At 34.6% G+C, this 21,151-nt stretch overlaps 1 protein-coding gene across 1 annotated transcript; it reads right to left on the bottom strand.

The window, feature by feature from the left end:
- Positions 1-13,649: 13,649 nt before the first annotated feature.
- Positions 13,650-17,605, bottom strand: LOC126885532 (uncharacterized). Its single transcript, XM_050652113.1, has 2 exons — positions 14,482-17,605; positions 13,650-13,939 (listed from the first exon to the last, which is right to left on the bottom strand). Exons 1-2 carry the CDS (start codon positions 17,603-17,605, stop codon positions 13,650-13,652), a joined length of 3,414 nt encoding a protein of 1,137 aa, XP_050508070.1.
- Positions 17,606-21,151: the final 3,546 nt, after the last annotated feature.

The following is a 21,151-nucleotide window of genomic DNA, read 5'->3' on the forward strand; positions in this document are numbered from 1 at the left end:
TAATTCAGTAGTTGTAATAATTTATATGTACAACAAAAACTAATACTCAATCGAAAAAAGAGGAAAAGTGTTAAAGTGATTTTTTAATAATACAGGGTGTAACAAAAATACAGGTCATAAATTTAATCACACATTCTGGGACCAAAAATAATTCGATTGAACCTAACTTACCTTAGTACAAATATGCACGTAAAAAAAGTTACAGCCCTTTGAAGTTACAAAATGAAAATCGATTTTTTCCAATATATCGAAAACTATTAGAGATTTTTTATTGAAAATGGACATGTGGTATTTTTATGGCAGTAATATATCTTAAGAAAAAATTATAGTGAAATTTGGACACCCCATAAAAATTTTATGGGGGTTTTGTTCCTTTAAACCCCCCAAACTTTTGTGTACGTTCCAATTAAAATTATTTTTGTGGTACCATTAGTTGAACTAAATATTTTTAAAACTTTTTTGCCTTCCAGTATTTTTTCGATAAGGCGGTTTTTATCGAGTTGCAGCTTCTTTTTTAATATGTTTACATAAAAATTTTATGGGTGTTTTGTTCCTTTAAACCCCCCAAATGTTTGTGTACGTTCCAATTAAACTATTGCTGCGATACCATTAGTTAAACACAGTGTTTTTAAAACTTTTTTGCCTCTTTGTATTTTTTTGATAAGGCATCTTTTATCGAGATGTGGATCCTTTTTTAATATGGTTCAAAATATACCTAAAAATGTAAATCAAAAATAAATGTTCATATTATTACCAAGTTTCCATAATCGTACTTAACCATATACAAATATGTGGTGGATTTGACAAATATTCAAAATATCTCGATATAAACTGATTTTTCGAAAAAGTATTGAGAGGAAAAAATTTTTTTAAAACATTGTGTTTAACTAATGGTACTACAATATTAATTAAATTGGAACGTACACAAAAGTTTGGGGGGGTTTAAAGGAACAAAACCCCCATAAAATTTTTATGGGGTGTCCAAATTTAACTATAATTTTTTCTTAAGATACTACTGTCATAAAAATACCACATGTCCATTTTGAATAAAAAATCTCTAATAGTTTTCGATATATTGGAAAAAATCGATTTTCATTTTGTAACTTCAAAGGGCTGTAACTTTTTTTATGTGCATATTTGTACTAAGGTAAGTTAGGTTCAATCGAATTATTTTTGGTCCCAGAATATGTGATTAAATTTATGACCTGTATTTTTGTTACACCCTGTATATTGTTACTATGGAACGCTTACAATTATTTTGAATATCTTTAACAACAAAATACTTGGATCACAGAATATATTATTCTGATATATTCTCTGCTTGGATCTTCCACAAATAATACACAATAAGTAACTTTTTATTAATTTCACGTCTTAAATCAATTATTTATCAAATACACTATATATCAATATTATTTAATCAACAACTCAAAATATTCCCGATGCCATATCAAATATTTAAAATTGTCACTGATTGTCACTGTTTGATTGACAGTATGCTGACAATATTCTATTCGACTGAGTGCGTTGTATGACAAAGATAGATTTGGAAATATTACCACGGACATTGTGTTCATTTTTTTCGAATCCTGAAAAAACCAATAAATATTTTTGAAAAATTTAAACGTAGAATGAAAGAGTATATTATTACCGAGGGCCGAAAGTCCCTTAGAATAAATAAAAAGTTTATTTTGAATGAGATATTTTAAATTAAATATCACACTAAATTTTCTCTTAGTTTTTCACCCCTGTAACTTATTAAAATAAACATTATAGAAGTTCTCAGGGACTTTCGGCCCTCGCCAATAACGTAATCTTTCATTCTGCGTTTAAATTTTTCAAAAATACTTATTAGTTTTCTCAGGATTCGAAAAAACTGAATCCCCATTTGAATAGCATTGCAGCCGAAAATACGTACCCATCCTCTTAAGCTAGCACGCCTTAGATGTAATACATGTAAGGCGAGAAAAAGGTGCAACAGCCAAAAAAGTTTTTGACCTAAAACGCTCGATGGTACAACGAGACAAATGAAGACCTAGACTTAAGTATCAAGACAACCTAGAGAACGATTTGAAATCTACTGAAGTTAGAGCATGCAGAAGAGTTGCTAGAGGCAGAGGCCAATGGAGGATTGTTCTGAAGAAGGCATTTAATCAGAGCGAGCTATGTTGCCACTGATGATAATGATAATTTTTTATGACAGCAGGGATATTGGCATTACGTCTCAACCCCCAACTTGGAGGACCAAAAACTCTTTGGTAAGGGTTCAACCGATTTATTTTAGTTTTGATGTGACAAAGACTCGGCTCTACCATCTTCTGCTAGCTACATAACGTACGTATAAACATTGTACGTTATGCGTTGTTCAGAAGCCACGAACATGGACGACTGAGTTTTGTTAGTACATTATGTTAAAACGACTTGGGATGTTTCTTAAAGTTTCAGCATAGTAAAAGCTTCGGCAATCTTTGCTATGCCTAAGACACAATATATATCATCCATTTAACTTATGATTTACGAAAATATTTAATAAATACCTACATTACTTACAAATTGTGAGATCATTTTTGGTCTTTCATTATTATGTATCTAAAATTCCGGTGATAACTAGCTGTATTAATCTAGAATTATGCAGAATATTATTAAAAACGTACAATCACAAAATGTTAATTTTAAAGCCTCCTGTATACATTAAGACCACAATTACAAATAATGGTGTGATCATATCATATCATACTGTTCTGAGAAGGATTAATATAGAAATGTAAATCTTAAATACAATCAAAGCAATAAAAATTTGAATATCTTGGACATATTACACGTAGAGACAGAGCCTATTTTACTTCAAATCAGGCCCGAGGCACTACACAATTTTCGGGCCCCTTAATATAATTTAATAATAATAAAATAACTTTTTTAAACGTATTAATTATTTAATAGAAATATAGTACAGTTTGTTAAACGCTTTTCTTTAGTTCAATCGTTTGTGTCAAATCTTTAGACGTTAATTTGACTGACTTTTCTTCAGTGCAAATGAATGAAAAGTTCCAGACATATGCATTCGCGGGAACGATACATGAATAGTCAATAAAAAAAAAATTTTATGTTTATTAATTGTTTAAATAAAAAAGCGATTTTAATGGAAAATGCTTAAATTCTCTTATTTTTTACAATGTAAAAACTTAAATCTTTTACAGATTGTAGCTAAATATATGAACTTTTACGTTAATTGTTTACATTATGCTTCATAAATAAACAATAAATTTTAAATTTTTTTGCCGATTCCGGCTACTGTTCATATTTGTACGTCATGTTTATAAACATCCTAAGCGGCGACGATTTTGAACGCTCATATAAACATCGGCGCTTATTCGTGCCAAATTATAATACGATACGAAATAAACTTCAACCAAAACTAGTAATAAAAAAATTCGTGTTTTTAATGTAGTCTTAGAAAAACCACCGGTAGGGACGTTTCTTGCTACAATTAACATTAGAATTCGTTTTGGCGTATTAATTCTAAGTTTGTTACGAACCTTTAAACTCACTCAATGGTCATTTATAAACAAGTGTGTTTCCGTGACCTATGTGCTGTGAATGTTACAGAATGAAAAAATTACAGAAAATGTACAATGTATCAATCAAATGTTGAAATAAATGCAAAAAATGTGTTATCATATACATCATTTTTTAAACATGACGACATTATATTTTAATGTTTGAAAAGTGTAAGACTAAAAGTAAAAAATAAAAAAATATAAAAAAAATTTAAGAACCGCTTTTCTTTAGTTACGAGCGACTAAAATTTAAAATATAAAAAAATCAACTAAAAAGCAAAAAAAAATCAAACTCGAAGAAAAATTCGAAAAAAACTGTAGATAGATTAATTATACAAAAATCCCACACATTCGTTAAAAAATTGAAAAAATCTAACACATTCGTTAAAAAAAGCGTGGGGCGCGAAAAGTAAAAAAGTATTTTTTAAAAGTATCCTCAAACCGTTTATTCGATGAAGGCGCTTTTATTTAACGAACGTGTTAGATTTTTTCAATTTTTTAATGAATGTGTGAGATTTTTGTATAATTAATCTATCTACAGTTTTTTTCGAATTTTTCTTCGAGTTTGATTTTTTTTTGCTTTTTAGTTGATTTTTTTATATTTTAAATTTTAGTCGCTCGTAACTAAAGAAAAGCGGTTCTTAAATTTTTTTTATATTTTTTTATTTTTTACTTTTAGTCTTACACTTTTCAAACATTAAAATATAATGTCGTCATGTTTAAAAAATGATGTATATGATAACACATTTTTTGCATTTATTTCAACATTTGATTGATACATTGTACATTTTCTGTAATTTTTTCATTCTGTAACATTCACAGCACATAGGTCACGGAAACACACTTGTTTATAAATGACCATTGAGTGAGTTTAAAGGTTCGTAACAAACTTAGAATTAATACGCCAAAACGAATTCTAATGTTAATTGTAGCAAGAAACGTCCCTACCGGTGGTTTTTCTAAGACTACATTAAAAACACGAATTTTTTTATTACTAGTTTTGGTTGAAGTTTTGTTTCGTATCGTATTATAATTTGGCACGAATAAGCGCCGATGTTTATATGAGCGTTCAAAATCGTCGCCGCTTAGGATGTTTATAAACATGACGTACAAATATGAAAAGTAGCCGGAATCGGCAAAAAAATTTAAAATTTATTGTTTATTTATGAAGCATAATGTAAACAATTAACGTAAAAGTTCATATATTTAGCTACAATCTGTAAAAGATTTAAGTTTTTACATTGTAAAAAATAAGAGAATTTAAGCATTTTCCATTAAAATCGCTTTTTTATTTAAACAATTAATAAACATAAAATTTTTTTTTTATTGACTATTCATGTATCGTTCCCGCGAATGCATATGTCTGGAACTTTTCATTCATTTGCACTGAAGAAAAGTCAGTCAAATTAACGTCTAAAGATTTGACACAAACGATTGAACTAAAGAAAAGCGTTTAACAAACTGTACTATATTTCTATTAAATAATTAATACGTTTAAAAAAGTTATTTTATTATTATTAAATTATATTAAGGGGCCCGAAAATTGTGTAGTGCCTCGGGCCTGATTTGAAGTAAAATAGGCTCTGTCTCTACGTGTAATATGTCCAAGATATTCAAATTTTTATTGCTTTGATTGTATTTAAGATTTACATTTCTATGTTAATCCTTCTCAGAACAGTATGATATGATATGATCACACCATTATTTGTAATTGTGGTCTTAATGTATACAGGAGGCTTTAAAATTAACATTTTGTGATTGTACGTTTTTAATAATATTCTGCATAATTCTAGATTAATACAGCTAGTTATCACCGGAATTTTAGATACATAATAATGAAAGACCAAAAATGATCTCACAATTTGTAAGTAATGTAGGTATTTATTAAATATTTTCGTAAATCATAAGTTAAATGGATGATATATATTGTGTCTTAGGCATAGCAAAGATTGCCGAAGCTTTTACTATGCTGAAACTTTAAGAAACATCCCAAGTCGTTTTAACATAATGTACTAACAAAACTCAGTCGTCCATGTTCGTGGCTTCTGAACAACGCATAACGTACAATGTTTATACGTACGTTATGTAGCTAGCAGAAGATGGTAGAGCCGAGTCTTTGTCACATCAAAACTAAAATAAATCGGTTGAACCCTTACCAAAGAGTTTTTGGTCCTCCAAGTTGGGGGTTGAGACGTAATGCCAATATCCCTGCTGTCATAAAAAATTATCATTATCATCAGTGGCAACATAGCTCGCTCTGATTAAATGCCTTCTTCAGAACAATCCTCCATTGGCCTCTGCCTCTAGCAACTCTTCTGCATGCTCTAACTTCAGTAGATTTCAAATCGTTCTCTAGGTTGTCTTGATACTTAAGTCTAGGTCTTCATTTGTCTCGTTGTACCATCGAGCGTTTTAGGTCAAAAACTTTTTTGGCTGTTGCACCTTTTTCTCGCCTTACATGTATTACATCTAAGGCGTGCTAGCTTAAGAGGATGGGTACGTATTTTCGGCTGCAATGCTATTCAAATGGGGATTCAGTTTTTTCGAATCCTGAGAAAACTAATAAGTATTTTTGAAAAATTTAAACGCAGAATGAAAGATTACGTTATTGGCGAGGGCCGAAAGTCCCTGAGAACTTCTATAATGTTTATTTTAATAAGTTACAGGGGTGAAAAACTAAGAGAAAATTTAGTGTGATATTTAATTTAAAATATCTCATTCAAAATAAACTTTTTATTTATTCTAAGGGACTTTCGGCCCTCGGTAATAATATACTCTTTCATTCTACGTTTAAATTTTTCAAAAATATTTATTGGTTTTTTCAGGATTCGAAAAAAATGAACACAATGTCCGTGGTAATATTTCCAAATCTATCTTTGTCATACAACGCACTCAGTCGAATAGAATATTGTCAGCATACTGTCAATCAAACAGTGACAATCAGTGACAATTTTAAATATTTGACATGGCATCGGGAATATTTTGAGTTGTTGATTAAATAATATTGATATATAGTGTATTTGATAAATAATTGATTTAAGACGTGAAATTAATAAAAAGTTACTTATTGTGTATTATTTGTGGAAGATCCAAGCAGAGAATATATCAGAATAATATATTCTGTGATCCAAGTATTTTGTTGTTAAAGATATTCAAAATAATTGTAAGCGTTCCATAGTAACAATATACAGGGTGTAACAAAAATACAGGTCATAAATTTAATCACATATTCTGGGACCAAAAATAATTCGATTGAACCTAACTTACCTTAGTACAAATATGCACATAAAAAAAGTTACAGCCCTTTGAAGTTACAAAATGAAAATCGATTTTTTCCAATATATCGAAAACTATTAGAGATTTTTTATTCAAAATGGACATGTGGTATTTTTATGACAGTAGTATCTTAAGAAAAAATTATAGTTAAATTTGGACACCCCATAAAAATTTTATGGGGGTTTTGTTCCTTTAAACCCCCCCAAACTTTTGTGTACGTTCCAATTTAATTAATATTGTAGTACCATTAGTTAAACACAATGTTTTAAAAAAATTTTTTCCTCTCAATACTTTTTCGAAAAATCAGTTTATATCGAGATATTTTGAATATTTGTCAAATCCACCACATATTTGTATATGGTTAAGTACGATTATGGAAACTTGGTAATAATATGAACATTTATTTTTGATTTACATTTTTAGGTATATTTTGAACCATATTAAAAAAGGATCCACATCTCGATAAAAGATGCCTTATCAAAAAAATACAAAGAGGCAAAAAAGTTTTAAAAACACTGTGTTTAACTAATGGTATCGCAGCAATAGTTTAATTGGAACGTACACAAACATTTGGGGGGTTTAAAGGAACAAAACACCCATAAAATTTTTATGTAAACATATTAAAAAAGAAGCTGCAACTCGATAAAAACCGCCTTATCGAAAAAATACTGGAAGGCAAAAAAGTTTTAAAAATATTTAGTTCAACTAATGGTACCACAAAAATAATTTTAATTGGAACGTACACAAAAGTTTGGGGGGTTTAAAGGAACAAAACCCCCATAAAATTTTTATGGGGTGTCCAAATTTCACTATAATTTTTTCTTAAGATATATTACTGCCATAAAAATACCACATGTCCATTTTCAATAAAAAATCTCTAATAGTTTTCGATATATTGGAAAAAATCGATTTTCATTTTGTAACTTCAAAGGGCTGTAACTTTTTTTACGTGCATATTTGTACTAAGGTAAGTTAGGTTCAATCGAATTATTTTTGGTCCCAGAATGTGTGATTAAATTTATGACCTGTATTTTTGTTACACCCTGTATTATTAAAAAATCACTTTAACACTTTTCCTCTTTTTTCGATTGAGTATTAGTTTTTGTTGTACATATAAATTATTACAACTACTGAATTACACATTTATATTAACTGAATTAATAATTTGCAAGTATAAAAATAACAGTTATCCAAGAACATTCAAAAGCCATCTCTTTAAATTATTGATGACATTTTCAAGTAGAATGATATTCTAGTAATGTTTACGTATCCATACCAGTGTGAGTTTTACTACACGTAATTTGCCGTGTAAAGACAGAAAAAGTAGGGATACCCGTAAAATAATTGCGAATTAAATACCGATGGCCTTAAGGAATTTTATAACGGCAGATTCCGCAAAACATCTATAAAAGTTGTGTACAAAACGCCTCCTCCACAAACCTTGCTATTTTATTCCTCCATAAATTCTCGTTAGGATTTTTTGCTTAAACCTTTAAGCAGTTCTTGTTCATTCTATGTAAGTGACCACATTTCTACTCCATTTGTTAGCACTATTTTTATTAGTGTTTCATAGACGGTGACTTTAAATTTTCTGGGTAGCTTTGAGGCCATCTGATTAGATAGATTAATTATACAAAAATCTCACACATTCATTAAAAAATTGAAAAAATCTAACACGTTCGTTAAATAAAAGCGCCTTCATCGAATAAACGGTTTGAGGATACTTTTAAAAAATACTTTTTTACTTTTCGCGCCCCACGCTTTTTTTAACGAATCTGTTAGATTTTTTCAATTTTTTAACGAATGTGTGGGATTTTTGTATAATTAATCTATCTAACAGTTTTTTTTTGGGTAATCCTTCGAGTTTGAATTTTTTTTTGGTTTTTAGTTGATTTTTTTATAATACTTTTAATTTTAGTCACTCGTAACTAAAGAAAAGCGTTTCTTGAATTTTTTTTATGAATATAACTCTTACTGTTATCATTTATCATATTTTGCTGTTCGTAAAATGAAAGAATTTTGAAAATTTATTTTGTTATTCCAATAAATTTTTTTTGTGATCTTTCCGGCTCCATTAAAATGCGGGCCCGAGGCAGGTGCCTCACGGGCCTAGTGGTAAAATAGGCTCTGCGTAGAGAGAGATACAGCTTGTTCCAACTGATTATCCAGAGAAAGATCCGAGAAAAGAGAATCATAGGGAGACGTAGAATACCATGGTTGCGCAGCAAGAGAGTTGGGAGAATTTACGGATTTACAACAAATGAATTTGCAGTCTCTAAAATCCGAATGTTGTTGAATGTTGACCTATGACCAGAGCCGTGCGGTACATCTTTTCAATACGATGCAAGTCTTTGAAATGCCGCCCCCTAAATATTATTGAAACTTAATACTAGTATTTATTTTTATTAAATGAAGTTACACAAAATGAACGAAAACTTTTATTTTAAAAACAAAACATACCTTAAATTAAATGAAATATGTATTAACATTAAATAACATCTATGAAAATTACAATGTTTCCTTTTGATTTTAATTTTGGAAAACTCGTCAATCAGATTGGTGTAGTCTAAAGTAGCAGCTAGTGAGGACTCTATCGAAATAAGTGCTAATTTTTTTAGTATTGTTTGTCTTATGGAGCTTCGTAAATAGTTTTTAATCATTTTTAATTTTGAACTTCTTTCCCCAAGCTACCGAGACAAAGAGTGTTAATAAAATTCTTAGGGCCGGTACTTTCTGCACCTCGCATGACAAAATTCTTCTAACCGGGGTTTAATCGGGACAGATAATACCGGCCCTTAGTGATACAACTATATTTGGGTATAAAGAAATTAGGTTATTTTGGCTCAAATAGTTCAAAACCTCTAAAGGTTTCATGGAGTATGGTATAATTTGGGATAAATCATGCAATAATTCTTCTAGAAAATCATTTGACTCTATATCAGATTCTTTTTCTATGAAAAGTATTGAATGAAGATTTTATAGTATTTTTCTAGTATTTTATCATCTTTCCTTTTTCCCTTTTCTTAAATTTCCCTCAACTTAAAAATATCATATAAAAATTTAAAATTTTTATTACGAGTTTCTAAAAGCGAAAATCGATCAATCAAAGGATTAAAGGCAATATTTAAAATATAGATGATGTAGGTTATTAGCAGGTATTGAACGAAAACAATTTAATAAAATCAACACAAGCAATAAACAATACAAATTACCTGCCAATTACTATTTTTCTTCGATAGCTACTATTGGTAGAGATTAAATGGAAATTCTCATAGGTGCCATACACTTATTAATACACACATTTAAATCAATTGTTGGTGGTCAAATAGCTCAAACGATAACAGGATATAGGTAATAATAAAATATGGTAAAAAGTACTAGGTTACTTACAATTGTTAATCAGGACGCGTCGACCAAGTCACTATTTTTTGCGTGTTGACATTTCAGCGGGCTAAAAGCATCTCATCTCTTCGGGGGAAGAATTCTTTGGACCTGGCGTGGTTGAAACGTCCCTTCCGTGGTCACAGGTGGATTTCGAAAAATATGCGAGCGAGGAACCACGGGCGTCGACAAGGGTAAAAAAAGGGACATGATTTCGAACTATTTACACAACAAATCAATTGTATGGAATTTCCAACATTCTCCCCCCTTTAAAGGCCATAAGGCATTTAACAATAACTAATACTATATCTCACTACTTGGGCAACAAGCAATGACAAAAAACAAATCCAATAAACAAAAAAAAAATACTAAAATACTTAAACAAAAGATATTAAAATGGTGGTTTTGTCGCAGTCGTACTAACAAACCCGAACAAAAAAAACTAAATCTAAAGTAACGAAACGTAAATCTAAAGTAACGAAAAGTTGACATCTAGTCCTCTATCGGCAAGGGACAGAGTCGGACAAGAGGCCGTTTCAAAGTTCCGTTAGTCGTACGCACGGTGGCTACCCGAGCTACCCCGTCTTTGCCCGCATGCAATTCAACAAGACGCGCGAGAGGCCATTTACACGGAGCCAAATTATCCTCCTTCAAAACAACTAAACTACCGATTTTGGGTACAAAGCCAGAATCTAACCATTTGGACCTTTGTTGTAAGGTATGCAAATACTCCTTACGCCATCGAGCCCAAAAATCCCTATGGATGCGTTGTAACAACTGCCATCGGGACAAACGATTGAGGGATACCTTCGAAAAATCAGGCACAGGCAATGATGTTAAAGGTTCGAGAGTCAGGAAATGCCCTGGGGTCAAAGCGTTGAGATCTTCAACATCATTGGTCAATGGGGTGAGAGGACGCGAATTCAAAACGGACTCAATCAACGTCAAAACAGTGTAAAACTCTTCATATGTCAAAATTTGAGCCCCGACTATCCGAGCAATATGTTCTTTTACAGAACGAATGCCGCGCTCATAAATACCACCAAAATGCGGAGCCGCAGGAGGAGCAAAAGAAAATTTAATATTTTCTTTATCAAGAGCACCCTCCATAAAGCTACGCAATTGTCGATACGCGCCATGAAAGTTGGTACCGTTATCACAAAATACTTGCGATACTCGACCTCTCCGAGCAATAAAACGCTGTAAAGCGGCTAAAAAGGCTTCTGCGGACAAATCACTAGCCAATTCAAGATGTAAAGCCTTTGTGGCACAACAAACAAAGAGGCACAAATATGCCTTTTGACTTCTAACTCCTCGATAACGAGACATAGTTATTGAAAAGGGCCCACCATAATCTACCCCACAAATCGAAAAGGGTTTAATGGCCCCGAGACGAAATTTAGGCAAATCACCCATAGGGGGCTGTAAGGCCCTAGGAGATTGCTTCCAACATCTAATGCACTTAGACAAGACTGAATTAACGGACTGCTTAGAAGACAATATCCAAAACCTTTGACTCACCAAAAATTGAGTACTCTTAAATCCAGCATGTAAGTACTTTTCATGATAATGACGAACTAGGAGAGTCGTAAGACGAGATTTCTTTGGTAACAAAAAGGGGTGTTTTGCCTCATACGACAAGGAAGACTGCGATAGACGACCACCTACTCTTAAACACTGAGTATCATCATCTAAAAATACTCCTAATTTGCGAAATGGTTTTGGAAACGAGTTCGACTGAAGCTTGTAACGATGTGATGCCTCGGCGGGCGATGAGCTGCTGTTACCGGAGGGGACTGATGGAGTGTCCGTGTTTGCGCATTCCTTCTTCACGGCACCGCTGGGGGAAACCGAAGGAGAGGGCATCGAGAGCATATTTAAGGCGAGCTAGGAGAATGAGAAAATCAGTCATGGTTCGTGTATTGAACTTACTATGGCTCAACAGCTGATGCCTCGCGTATTGAACGAGCTTCAGCTGGCCTGGCAAAGATGCGCCGTTTGTGAGGCGGAACTATGCCTAGGTAGACGCCACCGTAGTGACGTGGAGTCTTGCCACAATCGTTATCGCAGTAGGCGGTAGTAGCGAGGAACGAGTGACTGCATTGAAGTGAAATGCCGTCTCCAGGCTACGTTGTTTTAACGTAGCGAGATTATTATTGTATATATTGATTATCGTATTATTTCGATGTTGCTATTATGATCGGATAACTATAATAAAGTTTAATATTGTTTTTCCTTTGCAGAAGATGGAATTATATTTTATTTTATTTGTTTTAAACTGTATATAATTACCTTTAATATATTTGCTTTATTTTTAAATTGTGTTTTACTGAGTCTGTCGTCCTTAAAAGAACTACCCGTTACAAAATGGCGCCCGAGCAAAATAAAAGCTACGCAGTTTGTAACTACCCGTTACAAATTGGCACCCGAGCAATAATTAGAACCATACAAAGACACAGACTCAGTACCAGGTCCACGTCGTGGATAAATAAATAGAACCCGTTCAAAGATGATTAAGCTTCTTTGTTTTCAGATTCTTAAGGAACCGAAACCGAGAAGGAACCGAAAATAAACGTCGCCGATGCAACGAGCAGGAAGAGTTGCGACCGTTCGCTGTAGAAAAACCTTGGCATACTGTCCCAATGGAGTTGAGGGGATCACGCCCAAGATCTACAGAAGGAAGCACCTTCTAGCCAGTCATCCGAGACCAATTTACGAATCACCGAAAAATACGACATTGTTGATGGAACCGTCAAAGATGAAACCAGCAAGAAAAATGTGACCATCTGCTGTAGAAAAACCTTGATAAGCTGTCCCAATGGATTTGAGGGGACCACGAGCAAGATCTACAGAAGGAAACATCCTCTTGACAATCATCCCAGACCAGTTTGTGAAAGAAAATCGACAGAAAGTACATGCCTTAAGGGTAAACCGTCGCAGATGCAGCCAGCAGGAAGAATGTGACCATTTGCTGTAGAAAAGCCTTGGTACACTGTCCCAATGGATATGAGGGGACCACGATCAAGATCTACAGAGGGAAGCATCTTCTTCATGCCTTAAGGGTAAACCGTCGCAGATGCAGCCAGCAGGAAGAATGTGACCATTTCTGTAGAAAAGCCTTGGTACACTGTCCCAATGGATATGAGGGGACCACGACCAAGATCTACAGAGGGAAGCATCTTCTTGACAGCCATCCAGGACCAGTTTACGAAGTAAGGAAGAACCGACCAAGACCACACCGATGATGAGCCCAAGCCGTGTTGCACACACGGCACAAAAAAAAAATGTATGCTACATTTTTTTTTGTTTTCCAAAGAGAAGGGGGTGTAACGATGTGATGCCTCGGCGGGCGATGAGCTGCTGTTACCGGAGGGGACTGATGGAGTGTCCGTGTTTGCGCATTCCGGTAACAGCAGCTCATCGCCCGCCGAGGCATCACATCGTTACAAGCTGGTCTTCAAAATACTGTTCCTGTGTAAACCTAACAAGAATAATTAACGAGCTTTCCAATTCTACTGAACTCAAGGGTCCTACACGTCTTGACCTTTTCAAACGAGAGTTGTGCGCGAATCGCAACATAAAGGTCAAAATTCTTTGGATAGAGGTAAAAGACGATTGGTTTTCTAACAAACAAGACAAAAAATGTTCCTCACGAGTGGAAACAAACACTAAACTTTTCTTTACCTCTTCCGAAGGGGAATTTTCCCGCAATGATGGAGGAACCTCTGGAAAGATTAATGGAACATTATATAAAAACGAAGGACCTGTCAACCAGTCTAGTTTCGATACAAAAGCGGCCGGTAGCATGCCTCGCGAAGGCGCGTCGGCTGCATTACTTTGAGATTCAATGTAATGCCACGAATAATTTTGACTATGGGTCTGGATATACGAAATGCGACGAAAGTTTTAAACCTAGAAGGTGAACTTTTAATCCAGTGCAATACTATTTGTGAGTCTATCCAAGCATACACCTTTTGAAAGATTATATTCTTCCACGACTGTGACACAAACGACATAAGTTTGACCAAATGAACAGCAGCTAACAATTCTAATCGAGGGATCGTAATCTGTTTCATAGGAGCTACTTTCGATTTGGCACAAAGTAAATTAACTTGAACCATGTTCTGACTATCAATACTACGAATATAAACGACACAAGCGTATCCCTTTTCACTGGCATCAGCAAATCCATGAAGTTCTAAGATGGGACAAGAGGAAATATTCAAAAAACGAGGAATTTTGAACTGTGAAATAAGAGATAATTCACTTTTATATTGCTCCCATACACGAATAATTTCTGAGGGAGGACGATCATCCCATTCAAGACCAGTTGCCCAAAGTCGTTGGATTAAATGCTTGATGAAAAAGGTAATAGGTGTTAGATAACCACACGGGTCATAAATTCGAGCTAATTCGGACAAAAACGATCTTTTAGTACAAGGGACATCCCGCAATTTGACTGCAAATTGAAAGACATCGGACTGTGCAATCCACTTCAAACCAAGGATTTTTAAAGAAGGACCATTTGATTCTGGATCAAAATTAATAGAATGAGGATTAATATGCGATTCAGGAAATTGCGGCAACAATTTGGGTTCGTTCGAACACCATTTCCGTAACTCAAAGCCTCCTAACTTCAACAAAGCGACTAACTCTTCAGCTAAACTTTGTGCTTCTTCGAGCGTCGAAGCACCGAAAACAAAATCATCAATATACGAAGCATTACAAACGAGTGAGGCGGCTTTAGGAAAACGAGAGCCTTCGTCCAACACTAGTTGTTGAAGAGTTCTTAGAGCGAGATACGGCGAGGATACAACTCCAAAAGTGACAGTTAACAAACGATATTCCTGAATCTCCTCAAAGCTAGAAAATCTCCATAACACACGTTGATAATCCGTATGCTCAGGAACTACTAAAATATTACGATACATCTGACGAATATCTGCACACAACGCAAAACGATTAAGTCTAAAATTTAACAAAAGCGAGACGATGTCCTGTTGTAGCTTAGGACCGACTAATAAATAATCATTCAACGATTTACCAAGCCTGGGACTTTTCTGAGACGCATTATATACCACTCGAATTTTAGTAGAGACACTTTCCGACTTAACAACGCAATGATGTGGGATATAATACTTTCCCTTTGTCTTTTCGCCCTCAGGAACCAATTGCATATGACCTAAATCAATATACTCCTGCATATGGGACGAATAATCCTTTTGCAAACCCGGCTGACGAAACAAGCGACGTTCCAACGAAATAAATCTGTTTAAAGCAACATCATAGCTATCTTTCAAACAAGGCGGCGATTCACGAAAAGGCAAAGACACAACATATTTTCCCGAGACGTCCCGACTATGTGTTTCCCGATAAATGGTTTCGCACAGAACGTCTTCCGGTTCTGAAACTGGCTCTTCCGGTATGTTCTCCAGTTCCCAAAATTTCCTTAACGAAGAATCTAACGAGTCTTCCACATTTGAAAGACAAACAAGCGACGAAGAAGAAGAACAAGTTGACGAAAGGTTAGGTGTGCTAGTTGGGCCCAACAAAATATATCCAAAAACGGTATTTAGGGCATCACGTTGTCCCGGTTTACCTTCAATTTTACCCTCTAACAACACCTTCGAAAATATACTACAACCAATTAACAAATCGACCGATTGACTACAATTAAATTTGGGGTCAGCTAACTTCAAATTTTTAATATAATTCCAAGCAGAAATATCTATTTGGGTGCTGGGCAAATCCGAGCAAACCCGATCTGTGATAATAGCCTCCAAATGAAACACCGGTGACTCCTGATGACGAGGTTGGATAGAGAAACTTATTTGACCCTGATTCAGTTTAGTTTGCATCGAATTGAGTCCGTTAACTTCGAACGAGCAAGGAGTTTTAGGCCATCCCAATCGATTGGCAGCCTTTCGACTAATGAACGAACTCATCGAACCCGAATCAATAAGACATCTTAAGGGTTGTTTACACCCTTTACTGTCAATCGCATGAACCAAAACAGTACCGAGCAAGATTTCCTTTTTGGTTTCATTTTTATTTCCTACAAAACTAGCGGCACAATGGGATACTTCAGGAGACGATTCGATTCCCGATGTCCCTGGACTATTATTTTCTGAGGACGACTGACTATTGGAACGGTTTCTATCGAAGTGTAACAAACTATTATGGAGATGACTACTACATTTCCTACATTTGAAGGATTTAGGACACGACTTGACTGAATGGTTAGCCTGATTAAGACACTTAAAACAGGAAGAAGACTCTTTACAAAACTGATATCTCTCTTTTGGCGATTTTTTCAAGAACAACGAACACTGGTTGAGATAATGGCTTTGTTTGCATAGAGCGCAACATACTGAAGACGAATTTATCACGAACGACGAGCTACTACGATTGTGCCTTGAATCACCAGTCTGGTGCCTGGAGTTGGCCTTTGGCTCCGTGTTATTTGGGGCCCGCGACGACTTCTTTCCCCCACCTATACTACTGTCTAAATTATCATACGCGATGTATTGTGTTTCGATGAACGCTACTAATTTTTTAAATGAAGGAATTTCGTTAGACTTATTTTCCAACTCGAATAACTTAATGGAGTCAACATCTAATTTCGACAAAAGCAAATTGAACATAATGAAATCCCAATGCTCAGTGGGAAGGCCTAAAGTTTTCAATGCGGCTAAATTTTCTAAGAAGGTGTCTACTAATTTAGCTAGATTTTTCGAGTTAACCGCAGAGATTTTTTGAACGCCCATTATCGCATCCCAATGGGCGGTCGCACAACGACGAACATTTGTGTACCGTTTAACAATTAAATCATAAGCCACTTGGTAATTATCGTTAGTTATGGGCAAATTGCGAATTAAGCTAAGCGGAGTCCCGTCTAAACAACCTTTCAAATATTTGAATTTTTCTACGTTTCCTAGGGCTGCATTGTTATGCACTATCGAATTATAAAGGTCTATAAAGGATGCAAAATTAATAAAATTTCCTTGAAAATGCGGAAGATCAATACGAGGTAAGCGAATGTGCGAAGGATGAGCTCCGCCGGAAGCACAAGACGCTGGACCTGGACTTTCAGATGGTGACCCAAAGAATTCCGCGTCAAAAACTTTTATTTTGTAGAATAAGTCCAAGAATAATTCTCGGACTTTTTCTTCGTCCCCCGTATCTGAATCCGGTACCGACAAAACATTATTAATAATGCTTGTATGCTGCTTTAAAAATTCGTCCTTGATCAAATCTATTTCACTAACTCTAATTTTAAACAACGATCTTAAACTCAAGTCCGACACTGCTCTATTACCCAAATCAAAAATGGACTGAATGTCATTGAGCGCTGTATGCCGCTGGAATTTCAATTTTCTCGATTTATCCATTCCAACTTTTTATATAAAAATTTCAAACAGAAATGAAATGATCAAAGTAAAATATTAACTGTACTATAAATGCGACGATAAAAAAATGCAATAATCCAGTAATAGTAAAATACTAACACGAAACGCAATTATAGACTTAAATCAAAAAATTAAAAGTATAACACAAAAAATATTTCTCTACGCCCATGGGGCGACGATCTGGATAAATACAAAATATTTAGTTTCTTAAACGGAGAAACGATAATTAAATCTTTAGACCCATTCACGGAACCCGAAACTCAACACTATTGAGTACCTACTTTGGATAATAAATCACCCGACAACCCCAAATCAGTCACGCTTAAACAGATAAGCTTCGCTTCGACACGACGCAAAACCAAACGATAAAATTTTCCTATAGGTACATATCCCGATATCAAACAAAACAAATATAATTATTAATTAATATATCAATTCTATATTACAAACCTATTGTAATATATAACAATAAACGAATATATGTATTATAATTGCGACGAATCAATCAAACCACCATTTCAAATTTTAAACAGTGTATCAAATAATATTAAAAAATAATTCATATCCGGTAGAAGGATCAAAATGTAGGTTATTAGCAGGTATTGAACGAAAACAATTTAATAAAATCAACACAAGCAATAAACATTACAAATTACCTGCCAATTACTATTTTTCTTCGATAGCTACTATTGGTAGAGATTAAATGGAAATTCTCATAGGTGCCATACACTTATTAATACACACATTTAAATCAATTGTTGGTGGTCAAATATCTCAAACGATAACAGGATATAGGTAATAATAAAATATGGTAAAAAGTACTAGGTTACTTACAATTGTTAATCAGGACGCGTCGACCAAGTCACTATTTTTTGCGTGTTGACATTTCAGCGGGCTAAAAGCATCTCATCTCTTCGGGGGAAGAATTCTTTGGACCTGGCGTGGTTGAAACGTCCCTTCCGTGGTCACAGGTGGATTTCGAAAAATATGCGAGCGAGGAACCACGGGCGTCGACAAGGGTAAAAAAAGGGACATGATTTCGAACTATTTACACAACAAATCAATTGTATGGAATTTCCAACAGATGAAAAAATTTACTTTAAATTTACCTTCCTCTGTTAAGGCTGATCTACAGATCAAATTAACGCATTTTTCTCTTGCCTCAATATTCATTTTCAGCAGGAAATTAGGAACTTATTTACAAGATTTTCTGCAATTTCATTATCAGTAATTTTAATTTGGTCATAGCGAAATTGTCAGTAAATTTTCATTTTTTCCATAGTTTCTGACATTTTTACACAATCTGAGAAATTTATAGTTACATGTTGCAACATCTTCGAGACTGAATTTATATGAAAAAAAATATCATGCCAAAGAACTACACGGCATATAAATTTATAATTTTTAATATTTTTTACTAATCCTCGTGCTTTGACTTTAGTTTCTGAATCATTGTTGACGTCTTCTATTATTTCGAATAAGGCATTATATCTCACGAAATCTTAGAGGTTTCAATGCATCTATTCGACTTAACCATCTAGTAGTCAACGGTTTTAGTGTTAGTTGTGAAACATGTTTTTTTTTTCGGAACTTCCCAACGCTTTGTAAAACCAGAAAAAAAGTATTCCAGTTCTTGTATAATACAAAAAAAAAGGTTGTTGTTTCTGTAGAAGAAGACGCTGCGTCATTTATGACTAAGGTGGCATGCGCAGGGCACGTAAAATTCACCTCGGATATTTTTCAAATATTCTGTTTTGCACACCCTTTCTTATTCCTTTCATATTAACCCCGTTATCGTAGCCTTGTCCTCTGAGCCGTTTTAAATCAAGAACTAATTTTTCCAAATTTGTCAAAATAAGTTCTGTTAAACCTTCACCAGTTCAATATTTTTGACTGACACTTGGTCCTATATATATTTTTAATTATTGAATGGCTCAATTTGTATTTTGATTTTACTGATTATGCCGCCCCCTTGTGATGCCGCCTGATGCGGCTGCCTCACCGCATCATAGCACCGCACGGCCCTGCCTATGACACATTGTTTCCTATTCTGTGCCTATGAATTATTGTCGAAATCCATCGCGGACATGGCACTTACACACACCCAAACTTATATGGAATCACCATGTATTTCAAAGTAATATTTATTTCCAGGGCCGGATTTACCACTAGGCCGACAAGGCACTGGCCTAGAGCGCCAAATTTGTTAGGGCGCGGAACGGGCGGATTTAGTTCGCATTGCCTAGCTCCGAGTACACGCTGGCACAGTTTATATATAATAGCACTAAAGGCCTTAGAGGCCCATGGCTTGTAAAGTTTGTTCGTTCTTCATTTTTACTTTTCTTTAGGTACCTAGATCTTCTCTGGCTTGGTATGTGATTTTTCTCCATTCCTTCCTGTCATTCATTTTTCTTCTCTGACCTTCTAACCCCATTTTCCATATCTTTTTCGACCTCTTGCTTCCATCTATTTTTCGGTCTTCCTTTTCTCTTTTTTGAGGCTATGTTGTAGTTTAGTACCCTTTTTGGAGTCCTCGCGTTCGGCATCCTTTCTATGTGACCTCGCCATCTAAGTCTCTGTGTCTTTATCACTCCTATTATATTAGGTTGATTGTATAATTCCTTTAACTCATTATTTGATCTTCTTAACCATAAACCGTCCCTTATTATTCCTCCATATATCTTCCTCAGGATTTTCCGTTCCCAGATCTCCAGTAAACTTTGTTCATTTTTTGTCATTGTCCATGTCTCACTGCAGTATGTTACTATTGGTTGGATAGTTGTTTTGTATAACTGTATTTTTGCCTTTCTTGATAAAAACTTGCTTTTCAACATTCCATTAAGCGCATGTACACTTTTGTTGCCTGCCATTATTCGAGCTTGTATTTCTTCTTTAATATTCGGTTTACGTGATATTATTGCTCCTATGTAAATCTTTCTACCATTTCGAATTCGTATGATGTTCCTTCTTCTACTTCTACTTTAAGCTTTTGTCCATTCCTGAACTGACCATCTGTCCATTCCATACATTTTGTTTTAGTTTCATTTATGTGGAGTCCCATTTTCTTCGCTGCTTTTACTATTCTCTGTACTATTTCCTGTAGCTCTTTTGTTCCTCTTGCAAGCAACACCACATCATCCGCAAATGCCAAAACTTGGTGTCGTTTTTGATATAGGAGTGCTTCTCTATTGATTTTTGCTTCTCGAATTATTTTTTCTAGGCATAAGTTAAAGAGTAATGATGACAAAGGATCGCCCTGCCTTACTCCTTCATTTACTATAAATGTGTCTGATGATTGGTTGTTTGTTTTGACTCTATTTTCTGTATTTTCTAACGTAATATGTATCATGTTGCGTAACTTTCTGCTAACACCCAATTCCTCAAGCGCCTGCTTTAAATTCTTCCTCTTTATTCTATCGTACGCTTGCTGGAAATCGATGAATAGCGCTATCGTTGGTAGGTTGTGTTCATAGCTTTCTGCTTGTAATTCTCTGATTACGAATATTTGGTCCGTTGTGCTTCTTCCTC

This window comes from Diabrotica virgifera, chromosome 5 (genome assembly GCF_917563875.1).
Source record: "Diabrotica virgifera virgifera chromosome 5, PGI_DIABVI_V3a".
NCBI classification, from domain to species: Eukaryota; Metazoa; Arthropoda; class Insecta; order Coleoptera; family Chrysomelidae; genus Diabrotica; species Diabrotica virgifera.